This window comes from Diadema antillarum, unplaced genomic scaffold (assembly GCF_040938485.1).
Source record: "Diadema antillarum isolate AM-2024a unplaced genomic scaffold, OU_Dant_1.0 scf00000070, whole genome shotgun sequence".
NCBI lineage: Eukaryota > Metazoa > Echinodermata > Echinoidea > Diadematoida > Diadematidae > Diadema > Diadema antillarum.
Genome location: NW_027270959.1, coordinates 1,186,715 through 1,213,117, shown reverse-complemented (window position 1 = coordinate 1,213,117; position 26,403 = coordinate 1,186,715). Strand labels below are relative to the sequence as shown.

At 38.9% G+C, this 26,403-nt stretch overlaps 1 protein-coding gene across 1 annotated transcript; it reads right to left on the bottom strand.

Annotated features, from left to right (window-relative positions):
- Nucleotides 1-4,438: 4,438 nt before the first annotated feature.
- Nucleotides 4,439-21,660, bottom strand: LOC139716849 (ran-binding protein 3-like). Its single transcript, XM_071628382.1, has 13 exons — nucleotides 21,590-21,660; nucleotides 20,972-21,022; nucleotides 20,442-20,525; nucleotides 19,644-19,712; nucleotides 18,201-18,534; nucleotides 16,936-17,029; nucleotides 16,016-16,093; nucleotides 14,867-14,906; nucleotides 14,430-14,545; nucleotides 11,887-12,010; nucleotides 10,727-10,869; nucleotides 9,807-10,050; nucleotides 4,439-8,596 (listed from the first exon to the last, which is right to left on the bottom strand). The coding sequence occupies exons 1-13, from the start codon at nucleotides 21,615-21,617 to the stop codon at nucleotides 8,529-8,531; spliced, it is 1,473 nt and encodes a 490-aa protein (XP_071484483.1). The 5' UTR covers nucleotides 21,618-21,660; the 3' UTR covers nucleotides 4,439-8,528.
- Between the last annotated feature and the right edge of the window lie 4,743 nt (nucleotides 21,661-26,403).

The window sequence follows — 26,403 nt, the reverse complement described above, 5'->3', positions numbered from 1 at the left end:
CATTCCACTGATGAAGGCTGTAGCGTTAACAGCTGAAAATTTTGGAGGTAATTGTATTGAGTTTAAAAGTGTAACACCAATTTCAGTTCATATCAGGAGCTCTTGCAGCACTTAAGAATATTATCCCTGTGTATAGTTTTGATGCTCTATGATTATTATTGTTATGAACTGTAAATGCTCTGATATTGGTTGAGAAAAGATGTAAGAGAATATACAAGTGCTAATAATAAATCTGAAGTGGAATATTCTTTCTTGTGCTGTCCTAGTATTCAACCCAACTAATTTATTTTTAGTTTCCTATACGGTAATACCACTTTATTTTAGTATCTTATACCTGTTAGAATTCATTACAGCTCCCAACCCTTACAAGACTTTTCAGATGAGGATTTCAAGAAAGATCATTTTCCCTTGTGCAAAATTATTAAACATACAAAGCTTGATATTGTGATTACTGGCTCAAGAGAACAGAACTGAAGGACCTAACTACAAAACCAGACATAAAATACGAAAGTTATGAAACTTTCCCCAAAACATGCATGTTCGTCACAACTACATATCCAAACTACTGTACACGCCATGTATTTCGCGAGGTTTTCAGTTTCACAAATTTGGCGAGTCTGGCGATTATTACAAATTTTACAACACGCTAAAATATTGCATCTGAGCCAGACATGAATATGATGTGCAGGTGCACATTGTTCCATTCATTATCATACTCCATGATTGCGAATTTAACCAATAGCGAAATTGTCGGGAAGTCCCGATTCGCAAAAAGATTGACTTGCTAACTATTTGGCGTATACAGTAGATGAGGCGACAATGTCACCACCTCATTAGCACTTGCATACAAAACTTGACTAATAGCATTACATGTGTAGTGCCTTTTCTAGCCAACACCCTTATAATGATTTAAAGCAGAGCTGTTCAATGTTTGTATCATTCTGTTCTTGTTAGTACACTGTACTTGTGCATACACGTACTTTTCTTTGAGAAATAAACTTTATACAATACGATAAATTGTGATTAAATTTATTTTTTGAGGTTTGTGTCAATGGTACAGGAGATATCAATAAGACAATGAAAATTCGTGAGAATTTCTTCAGGTAATCTTTTTTACCATTTCAATTTTGAATCCTTGAAACAGACTAAAATCCTTTTTTTATATACACATTTTGCTGGTCTTTTTTATATTTTTTGAGTTCTTTTTTCTTTTTTGTTTGTTTTTTGTAACTATGAACAGAATAGCATACACCTGGTTAGTGCAGTTATGTTTAATGTAGTGTATCCGAGTGAAGTCTTATGGTGTGCTGTGTATGTCATTATAACATGTTCCAACAAACTCACACATATGACAAATCATCACAAATTGTTTCACACCCACAATGAAGTCCAAAGGATTTACAAAGTACCAAAAAGGAAGACATGCAGCCATTGATACAAGTTTTATTTATTTACAAATATCAAAACATGTTTATTTTTTGCACATGCCATGTGACAATAAAAACAAATTCTACAAATCACCAAGCATGGTAGTGTTCTCTGTTCCGATCAAACACTTTCTTCGATACATAATCTTTTGTATCATGGGGCAAAAAATAATTAAATGCATTACACAAACAAAAAGTATGAGACCTTCTCTATAGGTCATGGGGGAAAAAATCAACACTTCTACATATACATATATTAATGGTTTTACATTGGCTCTATAGAATGTAGCTGAATACAGGAAAAGTCATACATCATTTGTTAGAACCTAAAGGAGACCCTCAAGAAATGCCATTTATGGTTTGTAATGAGAAGAGGCAACACAAGGAGGTACAACCCAATATATCACGAAAGCACTGAATTAGACATTTTCTTTGTAGTTCTGCAGCAACTAGCTACAATCCTACAAAGACGTTCGTGACTGTAAATACATGAAGTGTGGTTCCATCTGTTTAACTGTCTCTACAGTACTTGTACTTTTGGCAACCTGGGGGGTGTTTCATCAACGTTTGTCAGCGCCTACAACTGTCGGCGCTGACTAATTTCAGCAAAATCCTTGGCTTTGATTGGCTGAGATGCTCTGGTCACTGACTGTTACTGTGGTGATTCAAGTTGTCAGCGCCGACAAACGTTGATGAAACACCCCCCAGAATGCATTCTGTATCAATGGCAATTTCAGATGCAGAGACTGCTGTGGTGAAGGGACAACATTGCATTGTACAAATTCAACAAAGAGTGTTTTTGTCAGACAAAAACTTGACAGAAGTTTCCCATGGTCTGGCTACAAATTAAAAGGAGATCACACAATCATGTCCCATCCATTTAAGCATGACACATATTTCTTGGCCGCCTTGGGTACAGAACAGAAGAAAAAAAATTCCCACAAAATGTCACTGTGTGTTTTTATAGCCAAGGTTTTACACTTTCACCTGCACTGTGTTTTCATCTGAACCTAGCCTTTCATCATACATTATCCTTAGCATTCCACCTACACATTCATCATTATTTTGTGGTTGCAGTAAAGGCCCAAACCCGTTAATACAGTCTTCCCTCAAATTTTTCACAATATCATTGACAAAATTGTTGCTGATAACGTAGCTTTAATTACATGTATCTACCTTGCAAGGGGATAAAATTATGTATTGCTTTTTTTTTCTTTTTCATCAAAATCATCAAGGAAATACATGTATATAGGTACAAATGTACTAACACAATCACTGAATCAACATTTTTTCATATTCACAATGGGTTCATTTGTGTGGTTGGTTGGTTGAAATAAATACATATATTCCTGAACAAAAACACACATAACGTCTACCTTTTGAAAACAATCACGTCTTCAATGAAGTAAAGGTGACAGTAAATGCCAAATGCTGACATTCTTCAAAGAAAGAGTATAATCATCAAAAGCAGCGAAGGGAACATCTATGTAGGCACACATTTTGTTTTTTTAGTATCGATTTGTTTCAGACATTTTTTTTTTTCCTTTTTCTGCTTTGTGCATTATTTCAGAAATAAGGACACTATTGCAGCATTGAAATACAAAAACTAAAAGGAAATACTTCCCTTGAACACTGGTAGACGGTCCATTATGTCACAGCCTTATTCATGTACACGTAGCTGCCATGGTATAAAAACTGACAAGACCAGGGGCCAATATCGCACAAAGAGACTTACTTCATTTTCATGGGGGGGGGGGGGGGGGGGGGGGGGGGGGGGGGGGGGACAGTTTCACAATGCATTCAGGTATTACACTATCCAGACTGACGCTGCAATGTAAAGGTTGCGTGTGTAATGCAAATCATCACTGCGGTGACAAGACCTTGTAGACGTGTATCTCAAATTTTGGATTTTTTTTTTTTTTTTTTGGGGGGGGGGGGGGGGGGGGAACAACTATCAGATGATCAGTTGAGTGATATCCTGTACAAAGTCTAGCCACCAGGGCATGTGCAGGAAAGGTGATCCTATTCGTTATAGCCAGTGCTTTGGCTGCCATTTTTTGTTTGTTTGTATGTTGTTGTTGTTGTTTTCTCTCTCCTGAACATTTGACAGTTTTGAGATACGAGGCTATGTTGCCTTAACAGCAGGATGATGTAAAATGGGGGGGGGGGGGGGGAAGGGAGGGACTTGCTTCTCTTTCTCCACTGCTGGATTGGCAGAGAATTTATTCTGAATCACTTGTTTTCTCTCTTAATAATCGAAAACTTTTGACCAAGGACCCATAGGTATCCAAACCTTACAGCTACTGATACATACAAAACAAGCAAATTCCCAAAGTCAACTTGGTACCAGTAAGACATACCATGGTTTTTTCCCTGTATGACACATCGACAAATGTGAATAGACCATTCCAGTGACCCATTACAGGGATGGTTTCTTTCTCAGCTTGTGTACGGAGAAAGCATTGAAGTTGCTTTAGCAGTGTATAGGGTGTCAATTGAGATGTATACAATCTCTACATTTTGAATGTTGGGACTGGTCAGGGGGACATTTCACATTTCATCAAGTGTTTCGTCAAGAGATTTTCACTGACAAATTTGCTCTCAGCCAACCAGATGCAAGGATTTCAGTAGCTTCAAACAGTTGTCAGAGACTGACAAGTTTCGTGACATGCTGCCCAGAACACATATAAAAACTGCTCTTTACAATACAATAGGTAATACAAATTGTTGATTTCCCTTATCTCAGTCACGGGCTGCATTTCCATGACTAGGTTTGCAGTTACATCTCCATCACTCTATCTTGAAAATTTAAAAAAAAAAAAATGCCCAAGCTATACCTGGCATGGGCCACCACATTACCACAACTAATTCAAAGCAGATGAGATCATATGTCATTAAATTTTCACAGGTTTCTCTCAACTTTAGACTATGTGTCTTTCAATACATACCTTGGTACTCAAAATGCATATATGTAGGATTCAGGAGAGTTGCTGTATATTAAAGCCATTGACGTTTCACACAATTTTTTGTGGATCAGGACCTGTACCATCATTTCACAAGTGGCCAAAATGATAAATCACAATTGAGAGCCACTGCATTGGACAAGAATGAACCAGTGTTACCGACTCCAATACCAAATGTCTATTGCATTATTGCATATGCAATACCTATGTACACTGCATTCATGTATTGTGGGTATGACTCTGGGACGGTACGCTCAATCGACTCACAAAATTCATGACAATAAAACCGCACTGAAAAATATGTGGCATGCTCAGTAGCTGCTGGAAATACAGACTGGCGATTGGCTGAACAGCAGACTCTTACGTTTTTGTTTTTGTTTTTCCCACATCTTACATGCAAAATAATCAATTCACAGACATCTTATAGACATATGTGGAACAGAGCAACAGGGGCCCAGGCAATCTCATTACCAAATGCATGACCTAATGATTTGGGGTGACAATGAAAACTTTAAAATAGCAATCCCTTATACAAAATTAGTATTTAGTATTTATGAGCGAGGAATACCATCATATTTCTATGCTGTCTTCAAAACACATACAAATAATCACCCAATAGAGAACTTGACTCTAGTATTGTTGTTTTTTCTTTTGCACATCTTATATGTGATGATGAAACTATGGGCAATATGTTATTTTTTTCTTTACATTACGGAACTTCACAAGTTAGCAAATTACTCAAAAAGTACCTCCTCATGTTTTGTTGTTGTTGTTGTTGCTGCTGCTGTTGGTTATGACACTGATAAACCTTAAGCCTGAATATCACAGGCATCACATGCAATAGCCTTTTATCTCATTTTCAGAACAGGATTCTTGGGGATATAATTCAATGACTACAAACAAAACTTTGGGTTATTGCCTATAGCACATGGAAGTGGAACACAATGGAAATATTAAAAGGCAAAACATAACTTCACCTGCAAGTGTAAAATTCCTCCGATCAACCCCTCTGCCCACTTGCCAAGGGCAATGAGAACTCGCTGTCTACCCAAGTGAAATCAATTGCTGCTTGCCTCCGAAGACATGGGGGGTCTTTGCATAACTACCTACTCGGCCATGCTGAGAGGGATAAAATTAATGAAACTTGATTGCCTAAAGAACTATAGTGATAAAGCCGCTAAGGTCCTAATTTGGGTCTACTCAGAGCAAACACAGAAATACAAATCCACTTTCATGCTGCATAGGTAAAATTGTAGTAAATATGCAGGTGAATGTCAATGTCAATAGTCAATGTTTTTCATTGTCCCCTCCTTACATTAAAGACAAATGCATAATAACAAATCCACACACAAATAATATAAAGTCATAGGTGTTAAGTGAAAAAAAAAGTACACTGTAAAATATATTTTGCAATGCTTCAGGAATACAGAAAAGAACCAGGTCACTAAGAAATCCTTAGTGCAATGGCACAATTTAGTCTCATGCATGACAAAAATGTACAATTATGCCCCCTTGTCAACATGGCTAATATGAAATCACGTAGAAAATCAAGGGCAGAATTAATCGGGACATCTTCCTCGTGAATTTGACCAGGTGAGAAAAGGATTGGGAAATAGCAAAACATGAGAATTTGATCTCTTCCATATTTTTCATTCAAGTTACACATCACTTCCTGAAATCTTTGTAAGGACCCTCTTCATGGCCCTGCTTCATTCACATTACCAGTAGCAAATTTCAGCCGAGCTACTGTGAAACCATGACCCTAAAAGTAATGCATGAACATGCAGTATGAATCCAGGTGAAAAAGACCCCAAACTGATGCCAGATGCAGCCATTCAGTTTGTGCAGATAACAATGAATATCCCCAATGTCCAACCTTCTCCATAATGCCACAATATCGGGTGGCAATGCAGTGAGCTCCTGATTTGATTCCATCTCTCAATCCACTTTCATTTGAAAATGAAAAGAAAATATCGGTACAATACTACATAAAGTTTTCCAACTGAAAACTAAATAGCATCATTCAAAAGTAACATAAAACCTCCTGACCGACATGAACGAATTTCAGACTGAATGAATGACCTTGGGAGTTGCATTCACATTGGGACACTCACATACTAGTTAAATGTGTGAGACTCATCACCATAATGTAGTTGTCAAATATTGATTTCTCAAGTTTTGTAGTGCTGAATTTTTCAGACCCCATAGTTTCAAATAGTAATAGAATCTGTCCCCCTTTATTCAACGTAAAACAAAACCACAAGGATCTGTATGGCCACAAAATACAGTTCTGAGAAAATGCATTTCAACCTTTAGACACAGTCAAGAATGCAGGGAGACTGAGCTGTACTCAAACACTATAGGTCACTTCTAAGCACTCAAGCAACAAGCTTTGTCTCACAGCAGTTGCCCTCTCTTAAACACCAACAATGGCACAATCAATGTCTTCATTTTTTTTTCATGACAGAGAAACCAAAATGGACATTGCAAGTATTCTTTTCCTTGATCACCCCACCAAACAATAGCAGGACCTTTGATTGACTTCAAAGAATTCCTACATTCCTAACTATTCACTTTTCTCCCCGCATTTTTTCACGTTCGGGTTGAGTGCACAGCATGGTTACGCTTTCAAGCACGGTGCTACAACTCACCCAGGGTAACTAAAATCCAGTGTTGGACAAGGAGAAGTAAATGGGCATTGGCTTGTCACATTTACATGACACTCACCCACAATGTCCATTTGAGAAAGTGCAGCAAATGTATTTTGTGATGAGGGAAAAAAAAATGCAATGTTACCTAAGTAACAAGAATGAGCACTTGTTCATTTGTATTAAAAAAGAAGAAGAGGGAAATATGTCTTTGTTATGCCCTGGGGCCATAATAAACCTACACCTTTTTTATTCTACTTATCTATCATGAACACAATGCATGCTTGCCGGAAGCAGACAAAATATCCTAATGACAGCCATTTTCCTACAAAGTTTTCATCAAGACAGTACGCTTGTGTTAAATATTTTTGTATAGTCTTTTACAGGGAGAGCAAGGTGATATGAACGTTTCTAAACAAAAACCAGGTCATCATTTGACATTCCTTTAATACCAAAATACACAGCTCTGTACCTAATTATTTTACATTCTTGTGTACTGAGCAATTTTGGGGTTTGGTGGGCAACACAAAGTGGCTTCCCAAATCACTACAGTAATGGGAGTAATACTTTTCTTCTACAGAAGCTACAAATGTTCGGACATCTGCTATCTGCTGATACCCAGTTCCTACAATATCTACAAGCTTGCACGGAATGTCTAGAGGCATAAAGCACTGGAACTTAATATGTTAGCAACAACCAGGCAATTAAATGCAAGAAATGATATTCATTTTTTTTTTCAAATAGGAATAAATTAAATGTTTACAAAAAAATGCATTTTAACATTCACCGATGGTGGGCCAATCAGCGAGGTGGGCCAATCAGCGAGGTGGGCCAATCAGCGAGGCAGCACCAATGGGGCTTTTTACCGCTCGGGGACACAACGCCCACAGCCGTCCTTTCTGGTACCATCCCGCTGGCTCTCTTCCTGCGGTCACACCTCAAGAGCATCATACGGTCAACTCGCTTTGAGCTGTCCTCGTCAAAGTACTCCACGAAATGCCCAGCCGAATACTTCATCGGAAACCTTTCGATGGTGGCAAGGCTGTTTACAGTGGCGATACATTCCTAGATCAGAAAGGGACAGCTAACAAAAAACTTGGACGGCTCGCTAGACTAATGCTGTCTTGAGAAAGCATAAACGTTCAACCTGCACGGATCCTTCACACTGTTTTTTCCCGAGCTGAGCTTGGGATAACTCCACTCCTTGTCATCCTGAATCCAACCCACTGACATAAAAAAAAGCGAACACGAACGTGTAGCACGGATGCATCACTGATACTGTACAAGTTGGTCGAAGCCGAAATCTGGCTTTCGTCGAATTGTTGTCTACGAACTGTGAATTACGTGAATCAGGGGGCCCTGCTACATTCAAAGTACCCCTGGGTGTTTGCAGTAAGGTTTGGTCTTTTCTGGAGTCCTTCAATGGCCTCTATTTCCTGGGATACATCACTCCGAGGCTCGGATGCTTCTTGCAACTTCCAGAGCTCTTTTCATGACTCCTCCTGATTCAGGGAGGGTGAAGCCGATGCACTGTTCCCCTCCGTACTTCTCGGTGATGCTGTGTGCCAAAGAAAATGAAAGAAAGATGTAATATCAATGAAAATAGAGTGTATCAAGATTCCATTTCAGATACTCTAATAGGTAAATTAAAATGGAGGGATATAAAAAAAGAAAGGTCCTTTAAAACAGCCCTCAGCATCTAACAGGGTTTCTGCAGTGTTCTCTGCATAACACACATCAGGTAAAGGATCAACTTCCTTCGACTTTACTGCTTGCCAGCATCAAACCGTAGAGACTCACACTCACGATATAAACTATGCTACAATGCAGAACTACCAACACAATTCTTCTTTGTTGTCATAGTAATTAAGCAGGAGTAGCAGCATGGAGCTACCATTGCTGACTATTGCTAGTCACCAAGGATGAACCACGAGGGGTCAGCATCATTTTCAAGCGTGGAAAGGTGAGTGGACCATTTCACCTGGTTAGCACCCTGCTTTTTATGATCATGAATGAATGAAGTGGGATCTTTTATGTGATATGCATGAATGGAGACTCCCTCAAAAACACAGGACCTCCATGTAATGTCCAATGCGACGGACAGGGAGTTTTTGCCTCAAACTACAGAGTAGAGGGGATGGTATGATTGCACCAAATATTGCTCAGCTGGACTTAATGGGAATTGAACCCAAGCCATTTGATTGAAAGGCAGACATGCTACCAACTGAGTCACATCACCACCATACCAAAGCACTAGATTTGATACTGTACTTACCAAAGTGAATAAATGAAAAAAAACCTCAAAAGCAGTTTTGCATGCTACATAGATATCCTTTACTACAGCCATCTAGCTGAAAAAAAATAGATGAATAGAATTTTTGTTAAATTGAACTGTAAACTCAGAAATTTTTGCGGTATATTAATTTTTGCATATTTCACGCTACTTCTGGCAAGCGCGACATCTAAAACCTACGAAAATATCATCACAATTTTTTCTGCACATTGTAAAATGGGTTGACAATTGCGCAGCGCAAATTCAACAACCCATGAATATGTTTTTGAGCAGCTCTGCGCAAAAAATTAATCATGCAAAAATATTGATGTTTACAGTATAGATAAATATACAGGGAATGAAGTAAAGAGTCTGACTTGATTTGGTGAAAAGGTCTCACAGTAGGCAGTTTTTGACTTGATCAAGATGAAGTAGAGATTAAGAAAATTTGTAGTTGTGGTCTCTGGCACTTGTTGCAAACTTTGCAAAGACTCACGAGGTTTACTCCTGTCCCGCGAGTTGATCTTGGCCACCTCACTGTCTTCGTCATCGTCATCGTCATCCTCGCCGTCCTCCTCCTCCTCCTCTCCCTCGTTGGCATCACCCTTGGAGTCCTGTGCGCTGGCCTGGCCCTCCGTGCCCTCCGCCTCCAGTCTCTGCTGCTCCTCCTCCACCTGTTTCAGGGCCTGGATGCGGTACTCGATGGCGCAGTACAGCTGCTCGATGTCTTTGGGGGTACCCTGGAGGAAAGCAAGCAAAAATGTGAGCAAAAGCTCCCATAAATATGGCTCACATCAATTCTGTTAATTCAAGCTTGCCATTTATGCAACGTCCCTGAGGTGAATGGTGTTTCACAACTTTCAAAGGAACATAATGTTAATAATAATACAATGCTTATATAGCGCATATCACTACCGTAGTGATTACATGATTACAGCTATATTTCAAATTCTTTCTTTCTCTATCTCATTCCGTTGCATGGTCCCTTGCATCTACTAACTTCAAAAGCATGATCATCCAAAGAGATCTAAAGGTTTATTGTATCCACAGAAACCTTTCAACAAGCATGCGGAGAATTTGTCACGAAGTAGTATGAGTCCTATCCTACTAACTGCTAGAATAATCTAATCTAATCTAAATCTAATCTAACAACAGTGAATACAATGGTTCCATAAGAAGCGGATAACACCATCAAATTGAAGGGGTGACGTAGATTTCTTTTTCATAATAAATAATAAATAATAAATTAATACAAATAAAATAAATCTCATAATACAAAGGATATGAAACACAGTGGGTAAGTTTGAGAGAATAAACATGAAATTTAGGAATTTCTAGATTCTGCACAGAGTGTTTAAGCGCCCTTCATATAATGAGCTGTGATTGGGTGATTTACGCTTGCTCATGACGACATACCGATATCAGAAAGACTTTAATCTTCTCCGTCTCTGCATCCATGGCCGAGATGCGCAGACTCTTCGTGCTGGCCCTCTCCACGCTCATACCACTCCAGATCTTGGTGTTCAGAATCAGTCGCAGACTTCCCTGCGTCCTCATTACTGAAATGATAACAAAAACAACCACCTTCAGGGCTCACAACTTGCATTTTTGACAGGAGGGGAATTTTCTAAGTGAATTGCTGATACGACTGACACTTGGAGTAATTAATAGCCACTTGAAGTGGTACTTCTCAAACTCCCACTAATCAAATACCTGTAAGGTAAAGTGTTGCTCAATGACTACTTAACATGTGACTAAATCTCTTAATGCCATGATGGAGGTCACTTAAAATGTTTCTTCAGCTTTTCTTGTTGCCAATAATCAAATGCTTGGCTGTGTTCTTAGCACATGACATTAAAAGAACCAGCACCAGTCAATCTACATCCAAGAATCATTCAAGATCCAAACCAGTAGACTGATTTATGATTAAGGATGTCCTACTTCTTTGGCCAATACAATACTTCCCAAGAATTATTATGCATTACCTTTAAATTGTGCCTTGGCCTGAAATATAAATTACATGGTATCTATAAGAAACGCAAGCAAGTGCAACGGTGAAATCATACAATTTGACAAACACTTTGCTTGAAACTTGCCAGAATGCAACTGCTTGAGCTTGAAACTACAATTATATTAAGTATGGATAAAAGAGTCTTTCGACCTCGCATGCTACTTTCCTAAAAATAAGACCATGCACCAGCAAAAGCAATGCACCCAATTCCCCAACCCCCATCCCATCAAAAGACAAGGGGGAAAATCTCTACAATGCAATTCTCTGAAGGGTTGTGATTAACAGCTAATAAACTTACTTCAAACCGCTTTTTTTTTTCTTTCTTTCTTTTTTTTTTTTTTTTTTTTTTGGGGGGGGGGGAGAAATTGCTGTTTCCTGTAAATGTTGAGTGTATTTATGAATGCCAACAATTTGTGAACTGTAAGAGGACAACCAGGCTCATGATTCGCTCTTCACTCTCAAATCATTCCTACTAGAGTGAAATGATACTGAGGATGCCGATCAGGAAGGTAGGACAAATGGTCATGCGGTCATCATCAGAGTGGCCTGAGTGCCCTAGACTCACCTAATCTGGACTGGAAGGAAGAGTCGCTGGACGTCTGGCGCATGTCATTCACCCTGATCTGACCGCGCCCCTTTTCCAGCCAGCTCCGTTTGGTGGGGTCAAACATGAACAGCTTGCAGTGCGACTGTAGAGTGGATGCCATTCATAAAATCATGCATACATGTATGTATTTATAGTTTACATCGGAATATCATCACTCACTCTATTCGGAATCAATTCAATAGAAAAGTCACTTTTGCTCACAGAGTCCTGTTCAGCTGGGTCAAACAAGAATATCTTTGCTGTGCAAGTGAAGAATGGATAATGTTAATAAGTTTACAGAAGTTAAGGAATGCACATATTTCAGTATCATTGTACAGTCAACCTCGCATACCTCGACGTCGGATTAGCCCAATATCGCTTAACTCGGAGGCAAAATAAAAGTCCTGATTTTTCCTGGTGTATCCCCTCCTATTAAACTCACGCTCACATATCTCGAAGTTTACGTACGTCAAACCATTTTCTTCAGTCCCGACTGATTCGAGGTATGCAAGGTTGACTGTACATAGGCCCTAAACTTACAGAATGCCTATACACTTTCAAGAACTGTAATAAAAGAGAGTGAAACAGATTCTAGCATTTGTCTTGTAGCCTTGGTCATGGCACTTGCGTAAAATAACAATCTTTGCACGACTTAATGCAGAAAATACTGGTGTAAATAAAATACAGGGATCATAATTACTCACACTCCCCCCTCCCGTCCCCCCCCCCCCAAAAAAAAAACAAGAGACCCGCGGGTCTAGCGCTCACCTGAGTATCGCAAGTTCACCTTTCACGCAGTCACTAATCTAAATTATTCACAGCTCTACCAAAATTTGACGAGGCATTCTCAAGTGGAAGATGAAAATGTACAATAAGGGCCCAATTTTTTCAAGATTCCTTAATTTGGGGGAATTGGGGCCCCCTGGGGCCCTCTGGGTGGGGCATGGTGCCCAGTTTGATAAATTGAGATCCTGACCACCTAGGGATGCTACCTGCCAAGTTTGACAAAAATCCATCATGAGGTTTTCAGGAAGAAGATGAAAATGTACAATTCAGGCCCCCATTTGGACCCTTCCAACCACCTCCCCCCCCCCCCCCCCTACCCCCAAGAGGGGCACCCCTGGATCTCCTATGAACAAACTTGAAACTACAGTCATTAATGTACTCACTCATAGTATTATCTCAGCTCTATAACTTCTGATTCTAGAGAAGATTTTTAAAGATTCCTTCATTTGGGGGGTTTGGGCCCCCTGGGGGCCCCCTGGGCGGGGCATGGTGCCCATTTTAACAAATTGAGATCCTAACCCTCTAGGGATGCTACCTGCCAAGTTTGGTGAAAATGGGTCATGGGGTTCTCAAGAAGAAGATAAAAATGTACAATTTAGGCCCCATTAGGACCCCTCCTCACCCCCCCCCCCCCCTCCCCCCGGGTCCCAAGGGGGGCACCCCTGATTCTGCCATGAACAAACTTGAAACTACAGTCATCAATGTGCTAACTCATAGTATTAACCTAGCTCTATCACTTCTGGTTCTAGAGAAGAAGATTTTTGCGGATTCCTTAATTTGGGGGGGTTTGGGCCCCCTGGGGGCCCCCTGGGTGGGTCATGGTGCCCATTTTAACAAATGGAGTTCCTAACCCCCTAGGGATGCTACCTGCCAAGTTTGGTGAAAATGGGTCATGGAGTTCTCAAGAAGAAGATGAAAATGTACAATTTAGGCCCCATTAGAACCCTTCCCCACCCCCCTCCCCTGGGTCCCAAGGGGGGCACCCCTGATTCTGCCATGAACAAACTTGAAACTACAGTCATCAATGTACTAACTCATAGTATTAACTTAGCTCTATCACTTCTGGTTCTAGAGAAGAAGATTTTTACAGATTCCTTAATTTTGGGGGGTTTGGGCCCCCCTGGGGGCCCCCTGGGTGGGGCATGGTGCCCATTTTAACAAATTGAGTTCCTAACCCCCTAGGGATGCTACCTGCCAAGTTTGATGAAAATCGGTCATGGGGTTTTCAAGAAGAAGATGAAAATGTAAAAAGTTTACGCACGACGGACGACGGACGACGGACGACGGACGACGGACGACGGACGACGGACGACGGACGACGCACGACGGACGCCGGACGAAGGGCGATCGCAATAGCTCACTTGAGCCTTTGGCTCAGGTGAGCTAAAAAAAGAAAATTACTTACTTCATGGAAATGTCACGTAAGAACTACTTTTCCTAGTAACTATCAAAGGCATTAGACTTTGTTGTTCAGAATCCATAACTGGATTTGATGATCATCAGATAATTTTAAATCATGAACTTGTTGCTAATGACCAGAAGTTCTTCAATGTATACTGCGTGAAATGCATATTACTCACATCACAAACACTTCAAGCAAGATCAAAGAAAGTACCTGATGACATTTTCTGAAATGCATATGTGAATAATTAAAATATGCTGTGAAGGTGAGTTGTGGGATACATTAACTTCATACATCAGTGAAAAAGCCAGCAAACAGAAATCGTGGTATATACCTGCACCACATTCTCCTCATCCTCTTCACCCGTAACGCTCTCAACATCCTCAAACTTTCTCCTCATCCTCTGCCTCGCTTCTTCTAGCGCCAACGCATTTTCAGCCAGCGTTTGCTCTGAAGAAAAGAGAGAGGGTACATACATGTAGTGTTGTCGACATTTGTGAACATATCAACACTGATGTCTTCGTTCATTCAAAGATCAGCTAAAAGAATTTAACAATCCAATTGTCAACAATGTGGTTGTAACAATCTTATCTTTTAATCAATCATAAGGCCTGTAAGCCAACAGGAGATAAGACATTATTAGCTATGAACTTGCCAATTAGAATCTGCAGCCAATATAATCAATGTACAATTATAGTCAAATAGAAAAATATCAATATATCTGTCCTTGGCCACCAAATGGAAAACATGGTGAAGTTGGTATAAACTCACCTTTGGACTTCTCCGGTGATGTTTCACTGAAGCCATCATTCTGAGGAAAAACAAAATGGACATACATTGTATCATATCTCTGTGAATGTTCTCAGTCATCCAGGTAAAGTATCACATGAACAATATCGGTAAACCTAGTCAACTGGACTTACTTGTAATTTGGAGTAGCGACGTTTCGCATCCGCTCCGGGATACTTTATCAGGCCGACTGATCTTTGGTGGCAATTGGTTGTTGACCCGTAACAGGGTCGGGGAATTTCGGAAAGCGCCGAGGAATCTTCCGAACCGCCGAGTTGTATACAACCCGGCGGTTCGGAAGATTCCTCGGCGCTTACAACCAATTGCCGCCAAAGATCAGTCGGCCTGATGAAGCGTCCCGGAGCGGACGCGAAACGTCGCTACTCCAAATTACAAGTAAGTCCAGTTGACTAGATTTACCGATATTGTTCATTGTATCATATCATGTAAGAAGCTGTCTTTCAATAATCTACAACAATTAAATAGTTGCAGTGGAGTGAAATTGTCTTCTATCAGGGTGAATTTCACGCAGTATGTGAGGAAAGTGGTAAGTAGTTTCTAGAACTGCTACAGAGCATTCTTACATGTATTTGAAGATTCTATATTCATAGAAATGAACAAGTATCATATTGATTCAGAAGATAATTCCCTGCTTTGTATACAAACACACTAAACGAAAACCTGGAAGTGTTTTCTGCACAGTATTTTACTTTCACACAACATTTACATTCATTTGACAGAAATGGACAACAAGGCTCCCAGGCTGCAAGCACATGACTTAGCCTCAACATTATTGAAACAGAAACTTGTAGACAGTGCTTTCCAGGAAATGGAATTGTAAGTACTGACAAGTTTAATACCCAATACCCTATGAATACTAATTGGCATGGACATCACAGGAACACAGAAAATGCCCCACACTAATATCAAAGTTGAGTACATTATTCACATCTAGTTCCACACTTAACTGTGCCACTGGCTTCAAAAGACCAATATTGCTCTGACCAGCAGTGCTGAGTTAAGTGGAGGATGTTACATTCAAGCAATATTTCATGACAGCTTTGCAATGACAATGCATTGAATTCCTCGCATGAACAAAAATGGGGCCCATGTGGGTCTACTAGTACTCACCTTAATTCTGCTGGACAGATTCTGGCCAAATACCAGCTCCCCTACAGACTGCAGCTCTCCTTCTTGCCTGTTGGGACTCTGTAAGGAATCATTCATAGATTAAAAACTTAACAATAGCAGAGCTGTCAATCTCTACCTATCCCTATTTGAAAGACACATTCACCAAAGTATATGTATGGACTGAGTGAATGCAACAATATCAGTAGAACACATCAGTGAAAGTTTGAGGAAAATCAGACAATTGATTAGAAAGCTATGAATTTGTTTGAAGTTTCAGTCATCGCTGCATGAGAGGACTACAACTTGACTTATCTCTTTCAATAGGCATGCTTTTTCAAAAAGAAGATGAAAATATGAAAACAGGGCTCCAATTTGAGTCCCCCAGCCATCCCTGGATCTGCCATGAACAAACCAGAAACTACAGTCACCAATCCACTTACTCATAGCACTAACTTGGCTTATCTCTTCTGGTTCAAGAGAAGACAATTCATAAAGATTTTTTACATTTTGGGCTTTGCCTCCTCCTCCTCTTCCCCCCCCCCCCCCCCCCAACTCCAGGGGCATCGGGCCCTTGGAACCCCCATGTGGGGAATGGTGCCCATTTTCACAAATATACATTGTATATTACGTCACCCTAGCAATAATCCTCGCCAAGTTTGGTTAAAGCCTGATCATGCCTTTTCAAGACGACGTGAATGTGAGAACTGGCCCCAATTTAGTCACCCCCCACCCCCATCCCTCCTCCAAACTGCCACAAACTTGAAACTACAGTCACTAATCTTACATACTCATAGCACTACCTTAACCTAGCACTTCAATTTTGAGAGAAGCCCCCCGAGCTACAAATAAAAAAAAATTAAATTAAATTAAAAATGAGGCAGTGATTGGGGTGGGAGTGGGGAGGAGTTCTTTGTACTCACCGTTACTCTCTCGTTCATGTTCTGACCGAAGAGGAAGGAGGAACCCGACGAGCTGGAAAGGCTACTGGGGCTGTCACCAGAGCTGTTCAGATCCCTGAAGAACCATGCCGATCAGAAGCAGAGTGAGACAAAAATATCACCATTAGGATAAACTCATTGATTCGTTCACTGACCTTCAGCAAAAGAAGGAAATACAACATTATCTATTTTGCCAACTGATGGATCTGAAGAAACATATATCAAGATAATGCAACATTGGACGATTAGTTGTAACTAAATGTGTACAGTTTCGTTCATACTTAACATTTCCTCCTTGTTTTCTAAATAAATAGATAAATTCTAAATAAAGATTGATTACATCAATCTACATAAACACAACTGACTTCATCACAGCTACAAATATATAATCTTCTTGTATGAGTGAGGTTTTAGTTGTCTTTTAAATGCTCAATACTGAACAATCAAGAAATCAGACATCTGATATCACTGAAGGCTCTGAGGAACAGGAGGATCTCAAATTATATTTCATCACTCAAGAGAGATTAGTCAGACCGTACAGGGAAGATTGCACAATCTGATATCGAAGTGAACTCATGCTCCCCACTCAGGAAGTCAGTTAAAGATTTTGCATGAGAGTTTATGGAAGGAAGGAAAGCCAGAATGCTCTTGTGTCAATACGCTCGATCAGCAAGAACATGCTCGCATTTGATTACCAAAGCAAACTCAAGCCATCTATAATTATGAGGGTATTATGACAGCTTCTCCAGTATACCGATGAAACAGCTGTATTATTTCTATTGCAACAGTCTAAATATTTGCTCAATAAGCAATACTAATAACGAAAAATGTATTCAAACATGGCCAGCCAGCAGGCTAGCTAGATGGACAGATAGATGAATAGTTTGATAGATATGCAGATAGATTGACAGACAGATAGATCAAAAGATACTTAGATAGAAAGATAGTTACACGGATGGATACAATGAAGGATTAGATAAGGATGGATAGATAGATAGATAGATAGATAGATAGATAGATAGATAGATAGACAGATACAAAGCTCTATGCATGCTCAATTATGTAAATACTCTAAAAGAAACTTTGTAAACAACTTGAACAAAAAAAGTAAACACTTTTGGGTAAACAGAAATGCTCAATGTTATCATTATTTTGTGCATTCGATGGGAATGACAGGCAATGGGGGAGGGGGTAAGGGATGAAAAGTCTTAAAGGAGACAGGAGATTTTGAATGTGGAAATACTGACTTGTCTCTGGCAAACTGCATGAAGTAGTTTTCGTGCGTGGTCCCGTCGTGGTTGCCGGAATCCGAGTTCTTGTCGCCCGAGTTCCCGCTTGCGCCGCGACTGTCCTCGAAACCGATCCGGTACCCGCTATGGTCGCGGAACTTCCCAAACACCCCGAAACCCGTGTCCCTCTCATTGTCCCCCGTCGTCAAGCGTAAAAAGTAATTTGTTCGTTTGCTTGCACTGCTTTCTGACTCTTCATTGTGCTCTGGTTTCGCTTGCGCTCCACCATTTCCTTCAACCTTGGGTGCCACTTCTTCTTTCCCTTTGGTGCATTCCTCCCCTTCCTCTTCACCTGATTAAAAAATACATAACAAAAACATAAAGATAGCAGAATACAAAACAATGGTAACTACTAAGGTGTGTGTTTCTTCACTTTGTCTCCCTCTACAAATTAAATTTGTTAAGATCGCAATTGCTGATCTGTAGATTTACAGATCAGCAGTTGCGATCTTTACAAATTTAATTTGTAGAGGGAGACAAAGTGAAGAAACACACACCTTAACCTTCACCCCTCTGAATAATATCTTTCTTTCATTTAATGGTAACTACTCCCATCTATTTCACAGTGGTTTTACTTTCCATAAATTCTGTGAGTCAACTGATATTCTGGATATTAAGAAAACATACCACTATAATTTTACCAATAACACAACTGCAACATGTACATCATCTCTATGGTGAGAAATCACTCTATTCTTCTCATTGTAAAGGGATGATACTGATTCCTACGTGTATGCTGTGCTATCTGATACTGAATTCAACCATGTCGGCAATGTTCTTACAAGTCCTAATTTGCATCATGCTTGGGAGGTATATACATTCCTGTACAATGTATATCTACCCTTTAGCTAAATCATGCATTCTGAATAGTGCAAGAAAAAAATGTTGAATTTATGTTTGCACGGGAAGACTAAGGGGTGTATAAAAGTGTGAAGAAAAAGTAAGTACCAGTAGCCTTCATTTGGAATACACTTTCTGGCAAAGGAGGACTTGAACTTTGAGAAAGAGACATTCTAGAGGCAACATTCTGATCAATCCCTGTGTGACTATTGAGGTCTCTTGCAAACTTTCATTACAAATTTAGAGCTGAAATATGAAAGTCTGCAAGATACCTCAATAAATGACTCATCCAGGGATATAAACTTTGTACAAAGCACTACAGTATTCTGAGAGCTGAAAAGGCGCACTTTACATGCAAAAACTGTATTTTTACCTTTCCTGTACCAGACATGCTTAGTATTTCAATTGGATAAAGATAGTACGTTCCATGAAAGTTTACACTGTAAGTACTTTTTGCAAAAAAAAAAAAACAATACAAAATACAACAAGAAGAAGTAACAGTTGGCACCTCTGCTCGCCATATGAGACAAACCGTCTAACAGCAAGCATGATTGTACGTACCTTTGGTGTAATGGTTCAGAGCTGAGGGGCGCAACAAGGGCTTGACTTGTTCATCATCTTCCTTGTCTTCTGTTTACAGCAAAAGGGAGTTGACATGAACGGTAGGGGGTTAATCAAAATGCTCATACAGCTAACTGAAAAACTATTTCAGTTCATTTTCATTTCGACTTTGTGATAATTGAACAATAAGCAATATCATATTTTGAAGGGGAAAAATATCAAAATCATAGGACAGGATAAACACTATTAACTTGATAAAGCAGTGATGCATAACAAAATTTTGATAATATGAACGAGGCATAATTCTTGGTCCAATCTGACAATGATATCTTAACAGCATAATTCTCAGTCCAAGCTGACAATGATGTCTTAACAGCAAACTCTCAGCATACAATGTATGTCACAGTTGACTCTGTTTATTAGTTGAGATGAACTTCACAAAATTTGATTCTATTATATACACTTTCCTTCGACTTGTTACTAACATATGTTCAGGGTGATATCATTCACCCTGCTTTCTGAAAGACTGAGAGGTAGGTCATGTGCTCTTTTATCATGGCAGGAAAGTGAAAATTATGCCGAATTTTTTGCCATATTTCTGCATAGCATTGCCCTTCTGTGACTTCACAATTCTATTGTTGTGTTCTTATCCAGCATCCATGCCCCATGAAATCTAACCAAAACTGTTAAAAATGTGCAAATTTTGAACTGATTATCCAATTTTCTCAAAACTTCACTGATACTTTCTGCATTCACTGAATCCGATGCATTCGGGGTATATTTCCCTTTAATGCTTACCTGATATTGGAGCTGATTTTGCCTGTCCATGTATTAGGGTTGGTGGGTTGAGCTTGAACACTGGCTTAGCATTTGGGACATACCCTACACACACAAAAAAGAAAGAACAATTGATTTATGAATTCATTACTATATAAAAATCAATACATAATAAATAAATCTGGCCAAAAAAAGAAAGATTATTACACAATACAAAAACATAGCAATTTCAGACAGAAACTGCAAACATCAAGTTTAATCATTCATATGTTGCCAATTTAAGGAACATTAATATATATATTTTTTTCCGATTTAGCTCCTTTGATAATGCTGCAACCAGAGTAAACAATTACATACGACCAAAAGAAAGAATAACAACAGCACAACAAAAAGAAAATTATGTCAATTCTATCTTATGAATCACTATCAAAGAACAGTAAAAACCAAAACAAATGATACAGCATCACTCGACAGGAAGCTTGGTTTGGGGACTTAAAGGAGCTGATCAAAATCAAATTTCATTTTAAGGTCATTGTCTGGTCTGTTGTTACCTTCATCATTCTCCTCCTCCTCTTCCTCTTCCTCTTCCTCCATTGTTGAAGCTGCAAACAAAACAAGAATAAGAAATATCTGTCATAACAACAGCAATGGCAATTACCCACTGATGACAATTTCAATGCCAATGACACAATCAATGATAAATTAATCATAATACCAACATCCATGACAATTTTGACAAAGTTGGCGCAAAAAATAAAAAATACTATGACAAAATGCTTTTGATCAATTACTTAGCAACTGAAACTGCTTCCCTACAATGTCATGAGTAATACAGTGTATATTTAATACAACACACCAGTATTTTGATGCAAAAGATACGCATTTTTCTTTTGGACATCACATTATAAAGGACATTAGATTTTTTTTTTTTTTCAATGTGTGTGTGTGTCTTCAGAAACTTGTGAGGCTGATGATATCAACATCTCATCTAATTTGCATAGTAGCTTCCATTTATTACACCTCTATGAAGACAGGTGAAAGTTTAAAAGTCCCTCAACTTAACTTAGGGTTGCACCTTGTACACAAGTGTACTGAATACACAGAGGTTTACAGTACACACAAAACATGAGTAACATTATATGAACTATTAAAGTGAAAACAATACCTACCGGGAGTGAGGACCGTTCTCTGAGCCATCACACTGCCTGGTGCTTTGGGGAATTCCCCTGGCTCTTCAGCTTCATCTAAACATTATAAACACAAAATATAACCACTATTGATATCAACCAAATACATAAACATCAAATTAAAAAGAAAAAAAAAATGTATGCTGCACTCACATGCACTCAAAGTCTCAAACCTTTCTTTCTGTCCCAATCCCCCCCCCCCCCCCCAACGGCATTATACGTTTTATATTTTGTTTTGAGTATCACTGATTTTTTTTCTCTCTCTTCTTTGAATAAGGAATAAGCAATTTTCAATTTAAACTTCAAAAAATATACATTTAAAAAAAAAAAAAAAAAAAAAAAAACATGAAATGTAGAACACCTGATACTCTTGGTGTCAGGTCTGCATTAGAGAATGAAACTCTCCTGATGTTTGGATAAGAGCAGAGAAGAATGACTCATCCCTTCCATCAACTAATTTTAAGCTGATGAGAACAATGCTGCTATTAATTGTTGTTTGAAGTCCATAGGTGTCCCTTTTGCTAACCTGAAAATTAAATTCCTTAAAGATAATAAAAAGTTCTGGTACCTCAAAAGTTTCCCTGCATTTCCTTGTCTTGGTTTGTGTTTCACGTTAAAGTACGTTGTCTGTGAGAATTACTCGCCCCAAAGTGCTCTCATGTCTTAGTAATCATGCAATAATGATTTCGTACTAGAGCCGTCGCTGTACGGCGTCGATAAATATTGTACGAAACCACTGACTGCAACCAGCAGCGTGCAGCCCATTGTACGCATAGCTAACTGCGACCAGCAGCCCCATACGCATAGCGTAATGGGGCTTCGCATTGTAGTATTCAGGATCATGACAGAATTAGTATCGCAGGTAAATGGCAACTTAAAATCCAAAAATTTCTTCAATTTGAAGACTTACCAATTAAGTTGAAGTATTGAAAACAGGCTTCGAACAACGTTTGGTTCTGCCAATAGTCCCTTTCTTTTCGAATTGATGACTGAATGTGACTCGGTCGAGAGGACCTTGGGAGAGCTACTACACTGACTACTATGGCCAGCGCATGCGCACACAAATCTTATGACATCTTATGACATCTTATCCGTTGATGGATTTGAAATTTGTGCGCATGTGATGTGTTCGCATGCACTGGCTGTAGTATTCAGTGTATGGTAGCTCTCCCAAGGTCCTCTCGACCGAGTCACATTCAGTCATCAATTCGAACAGAAAGGGACTATAGGCAGAACCAAACGTTGCCCGAAGCCTGTTTTCAATACTTCACCTTAATTGGTAAGTCTTCAAATTGAAGAATTTTTGGGATTTTAAGTTGACATTTATCCTGCGATACTAAATCTGTCATGATCCTGAATGCTGCAATGCGAAGCCCGATTACGCTATGCATATGGGACTGCTGGTCGCTATGCGTATACGGCTGCTGGGCGCAGTTAATTGCATGATTACTAAGACATGAGAGCACTTTGGGGCGAGTAAGTCTCACAGTGTTAGTTATATGAAAGGTACTTTAACCTGAAACACAAACTAAGACAAGGAAATTCAAGGAAACTTTTGAGGTACCAAAACTTTTTATTATCTTTAAATATCTGGCATATTATAGAGGTAGGTAAATAGCCCTTTCCTCAGAATAATAAACCTGGGAACGTCTTTCTGATGAAGGGGAAAACAATACTGTGGATTTCCAATGAATATACTCTGACACCCCTCCCCCCCCCCCCAAAAAAAAAAGGAAATCTGATCATTATTCTCGGTACAAAAGGGAAGCGTATTCTCGAGTGGGGGCTTTGGTTTTTGTTTTGTTTTTGTTTTTCATTTTTATTTTAGAAACTCTAAGGTTTATTACCAGAAGATTTCATGATGTTGGGAGACATTATTCTTCAACCATGCAAAGTTTTGTGAAGGTTGCAAAAGGGATCTTATAGGACCTTTAAGAGTATCATTAAAGACACTCACACACACACACACAAACACACAAACACACAGACACACACACATACACATACACACTGTTTCTTATAGTTAATTTATACTGCAAGTTTTTCACCATAACCAGCTTGGTGAGGGGTGTATTTCACTAAAGTGAAATAATACATTGTTTCCTTTTAAAACATTGTGGTCTGTGTGCCGATTATATGATACAACTAATATTTCTTAGGGTAAAGATGAGTTGATATTGCTTAAAACTAAAATAGATTTACAACTCCTTCTTTTCTTGTCATTTATTAGGGGTAAAAGCTGTTCCCCCTTAGTCTTTTACAGTTGTATAGCGTCGCTGGGGAGACAAGACCTCGTATCTACAAAGTGTCAAATGTTAAGGGGAGCCAAAAAACATGGCAGCCAAAGCACTACAGCGAATGGGATAGCCTTTCCTTTGAAATGTCGTGGGGGCTTCATTTTCGGGTTAAGACACTTAGGATTTGGACAGGACATCACTTATCCGATTTTTTGACCATTAATAAAAAAAAGTAATTTTCACCAAAATTGCAGATACAAGGTATTGTCAACCTAGCGACGATACACCGTGTAGATATCTTCTGATAAATTTTGTTATTTGTTCATTGTTGGTCATCCAATGCACATGTACATTATACATTTTACAATGTACATATTAGTTTTACGACTGGCTCCTTTGAAAGCCCACACTCTACTAATAACACATCAGGCTAATGAGGGTACACGTAATAACTAATGTCATGAAGTGTATATTGCCCCTATACTGACAGAGGATGCCTTTAAAAAGCCATACAGTGATAAGCAAATGCTTGATCTTAGTGGTGCGATGCAATTTAGTAAATTAATCTTACTGACAAAACTCATTCTCAAACCATCAAAGAACACTTTGTGGTTTTTTAATCAGCTTTAATTAAAGACTTGAAAGAAGTTTGCTTTACTCAGTCACGTACAAGCTCTAAAACTAGAGCCATTATCCATGTTAATTCTCTAACTAAGATAGTGAGAAAAAATATTACCTTGTACACAACAGACAATAGAATTAAGTAATCATGCACAATCCAGGGGCGGATCCAGGAATTCCGTAAAGATGGGGCGCAAAAATATTTCTGGTGGTACTTTTGGGTTTCGTTTCATTTTTTTCTTTTTATTTCTTTGTTTTAAGAAAAAATAAAGAGGGGGCTAGCGCCCGGTGTGCCCCCCTCTGGATCCGCAACTGCAATCACTTTTCACTGCACATTGTGGAAATTCAGGCTTTAATTAACTTACCACTTGCATTACTGCTTTAAAAATGCCTACTTGGTGTAAAATGTATTGTCTAGTGCAAGGAAAAGTCAGCCATGCATTTACACCACGTACAAAGCAGTAAGGAAAATGGTAATGTCACATTTCTATTTTCCTTCCAAATTATTTAGATTATGATAATATACAGCTTAAAATATATTTTGTTTTGGATGTGTTTGCAAAGACTTGCAATCAACCTACACATTGTACATTGAAGTGAATGCAAGTTCACAGTTCCACTCTGTGCATGAGCAAAAGGTCATTTGTGATATTAACAGGCATGTCATCTTTTTAACTTCACTAAGATAAAAATTTGTGATGTTCATATGTACACATTGTAATGATGAATGACATAATCCTTGCAAATGGTGCTTGCCACATATCCATCTGACAGCAATGAAGTGTTCACTGAAGCTTAGTGTTTGGTAATATTTCAATACAAAAGGTCTGATAATACATTCAATGTGAAAAAATCAAAATGATCCTCTCCCAAGTGTAAATTGAAGGGCCATTGTAGTCATCTGGTCTACGCAGGTTCATTCTTTGTTTGAACATGAGTGCCATAAATTGTTATGTCTGACAAGGCTATGCATTATGTCGCCTTGACAACAAGTGAAGTATCTAACCAACTGAGAAAAATAAAAGGTCATTTATCTAAATATGAACATGAGAGCTGATTACGAGCTGGTTATTTTTGTGTACTTCTATTTGTGCTTTTGATAATAACTGGTACATACAGTCCTACTGCCTGAAACTAGTGTTTACGAGTGCCAACAAGTTGGCATTTGATCACCAAGACAGAAGGTGAATAGTTTCAAGCCCTATTAAACATTGCTCCATGAGCAGAAAACTTGGGCTCCATCAATCTTTGGCACACAGTTGAGCCAGATGAATTTTGTATGCATTCAATTTTTGTAGACTGTCCAAGATACTGAGTAAGTGATTCAGGCAGCTAATAGTGTAGCTGTGGTGGCTCTGGGTTGTGGCAGAACATACTTACTGAATCATATATTAAAAGTACCCTGCACTATGAAAGCAGTTACACCATGCTATATGATTACACATCTAAAGACCAAACATTTTTGCACTATGATAATTTTTTTTTTTTTTTAATCGAACGTGCAAAGAACAATGTGCACATCGTTAGATCTAAACATGTACCAGTATTGTATATGAATTAAAGGTGTATGCTATTAATGTACATGATTATGCAAAAACAAACCAGAGTTGCATATCCATGTTCTATCTTTCAGCTCTAATGTGAGGAAAATTCAAACACATCCCCATGTCTGTAGTGTAATATACATTACACCTGTGACATATACTGCATGTATGTGCATAATCAGTTCAGTTTATTATTCTTTGCATCTTTTATTGTGATTCCTTTTACCTAATTTAATAGGACAGAGGGATATATTCATTTATGAAATTAGGATGAACATTTTGTTATCATACACTGTAGTCATTATTATCATCATCATTCAATATCATTTCAATTATGATTATCATTATAATCATCATCGACGTCATCATCATTGTAAAATTTATGATAGCATAA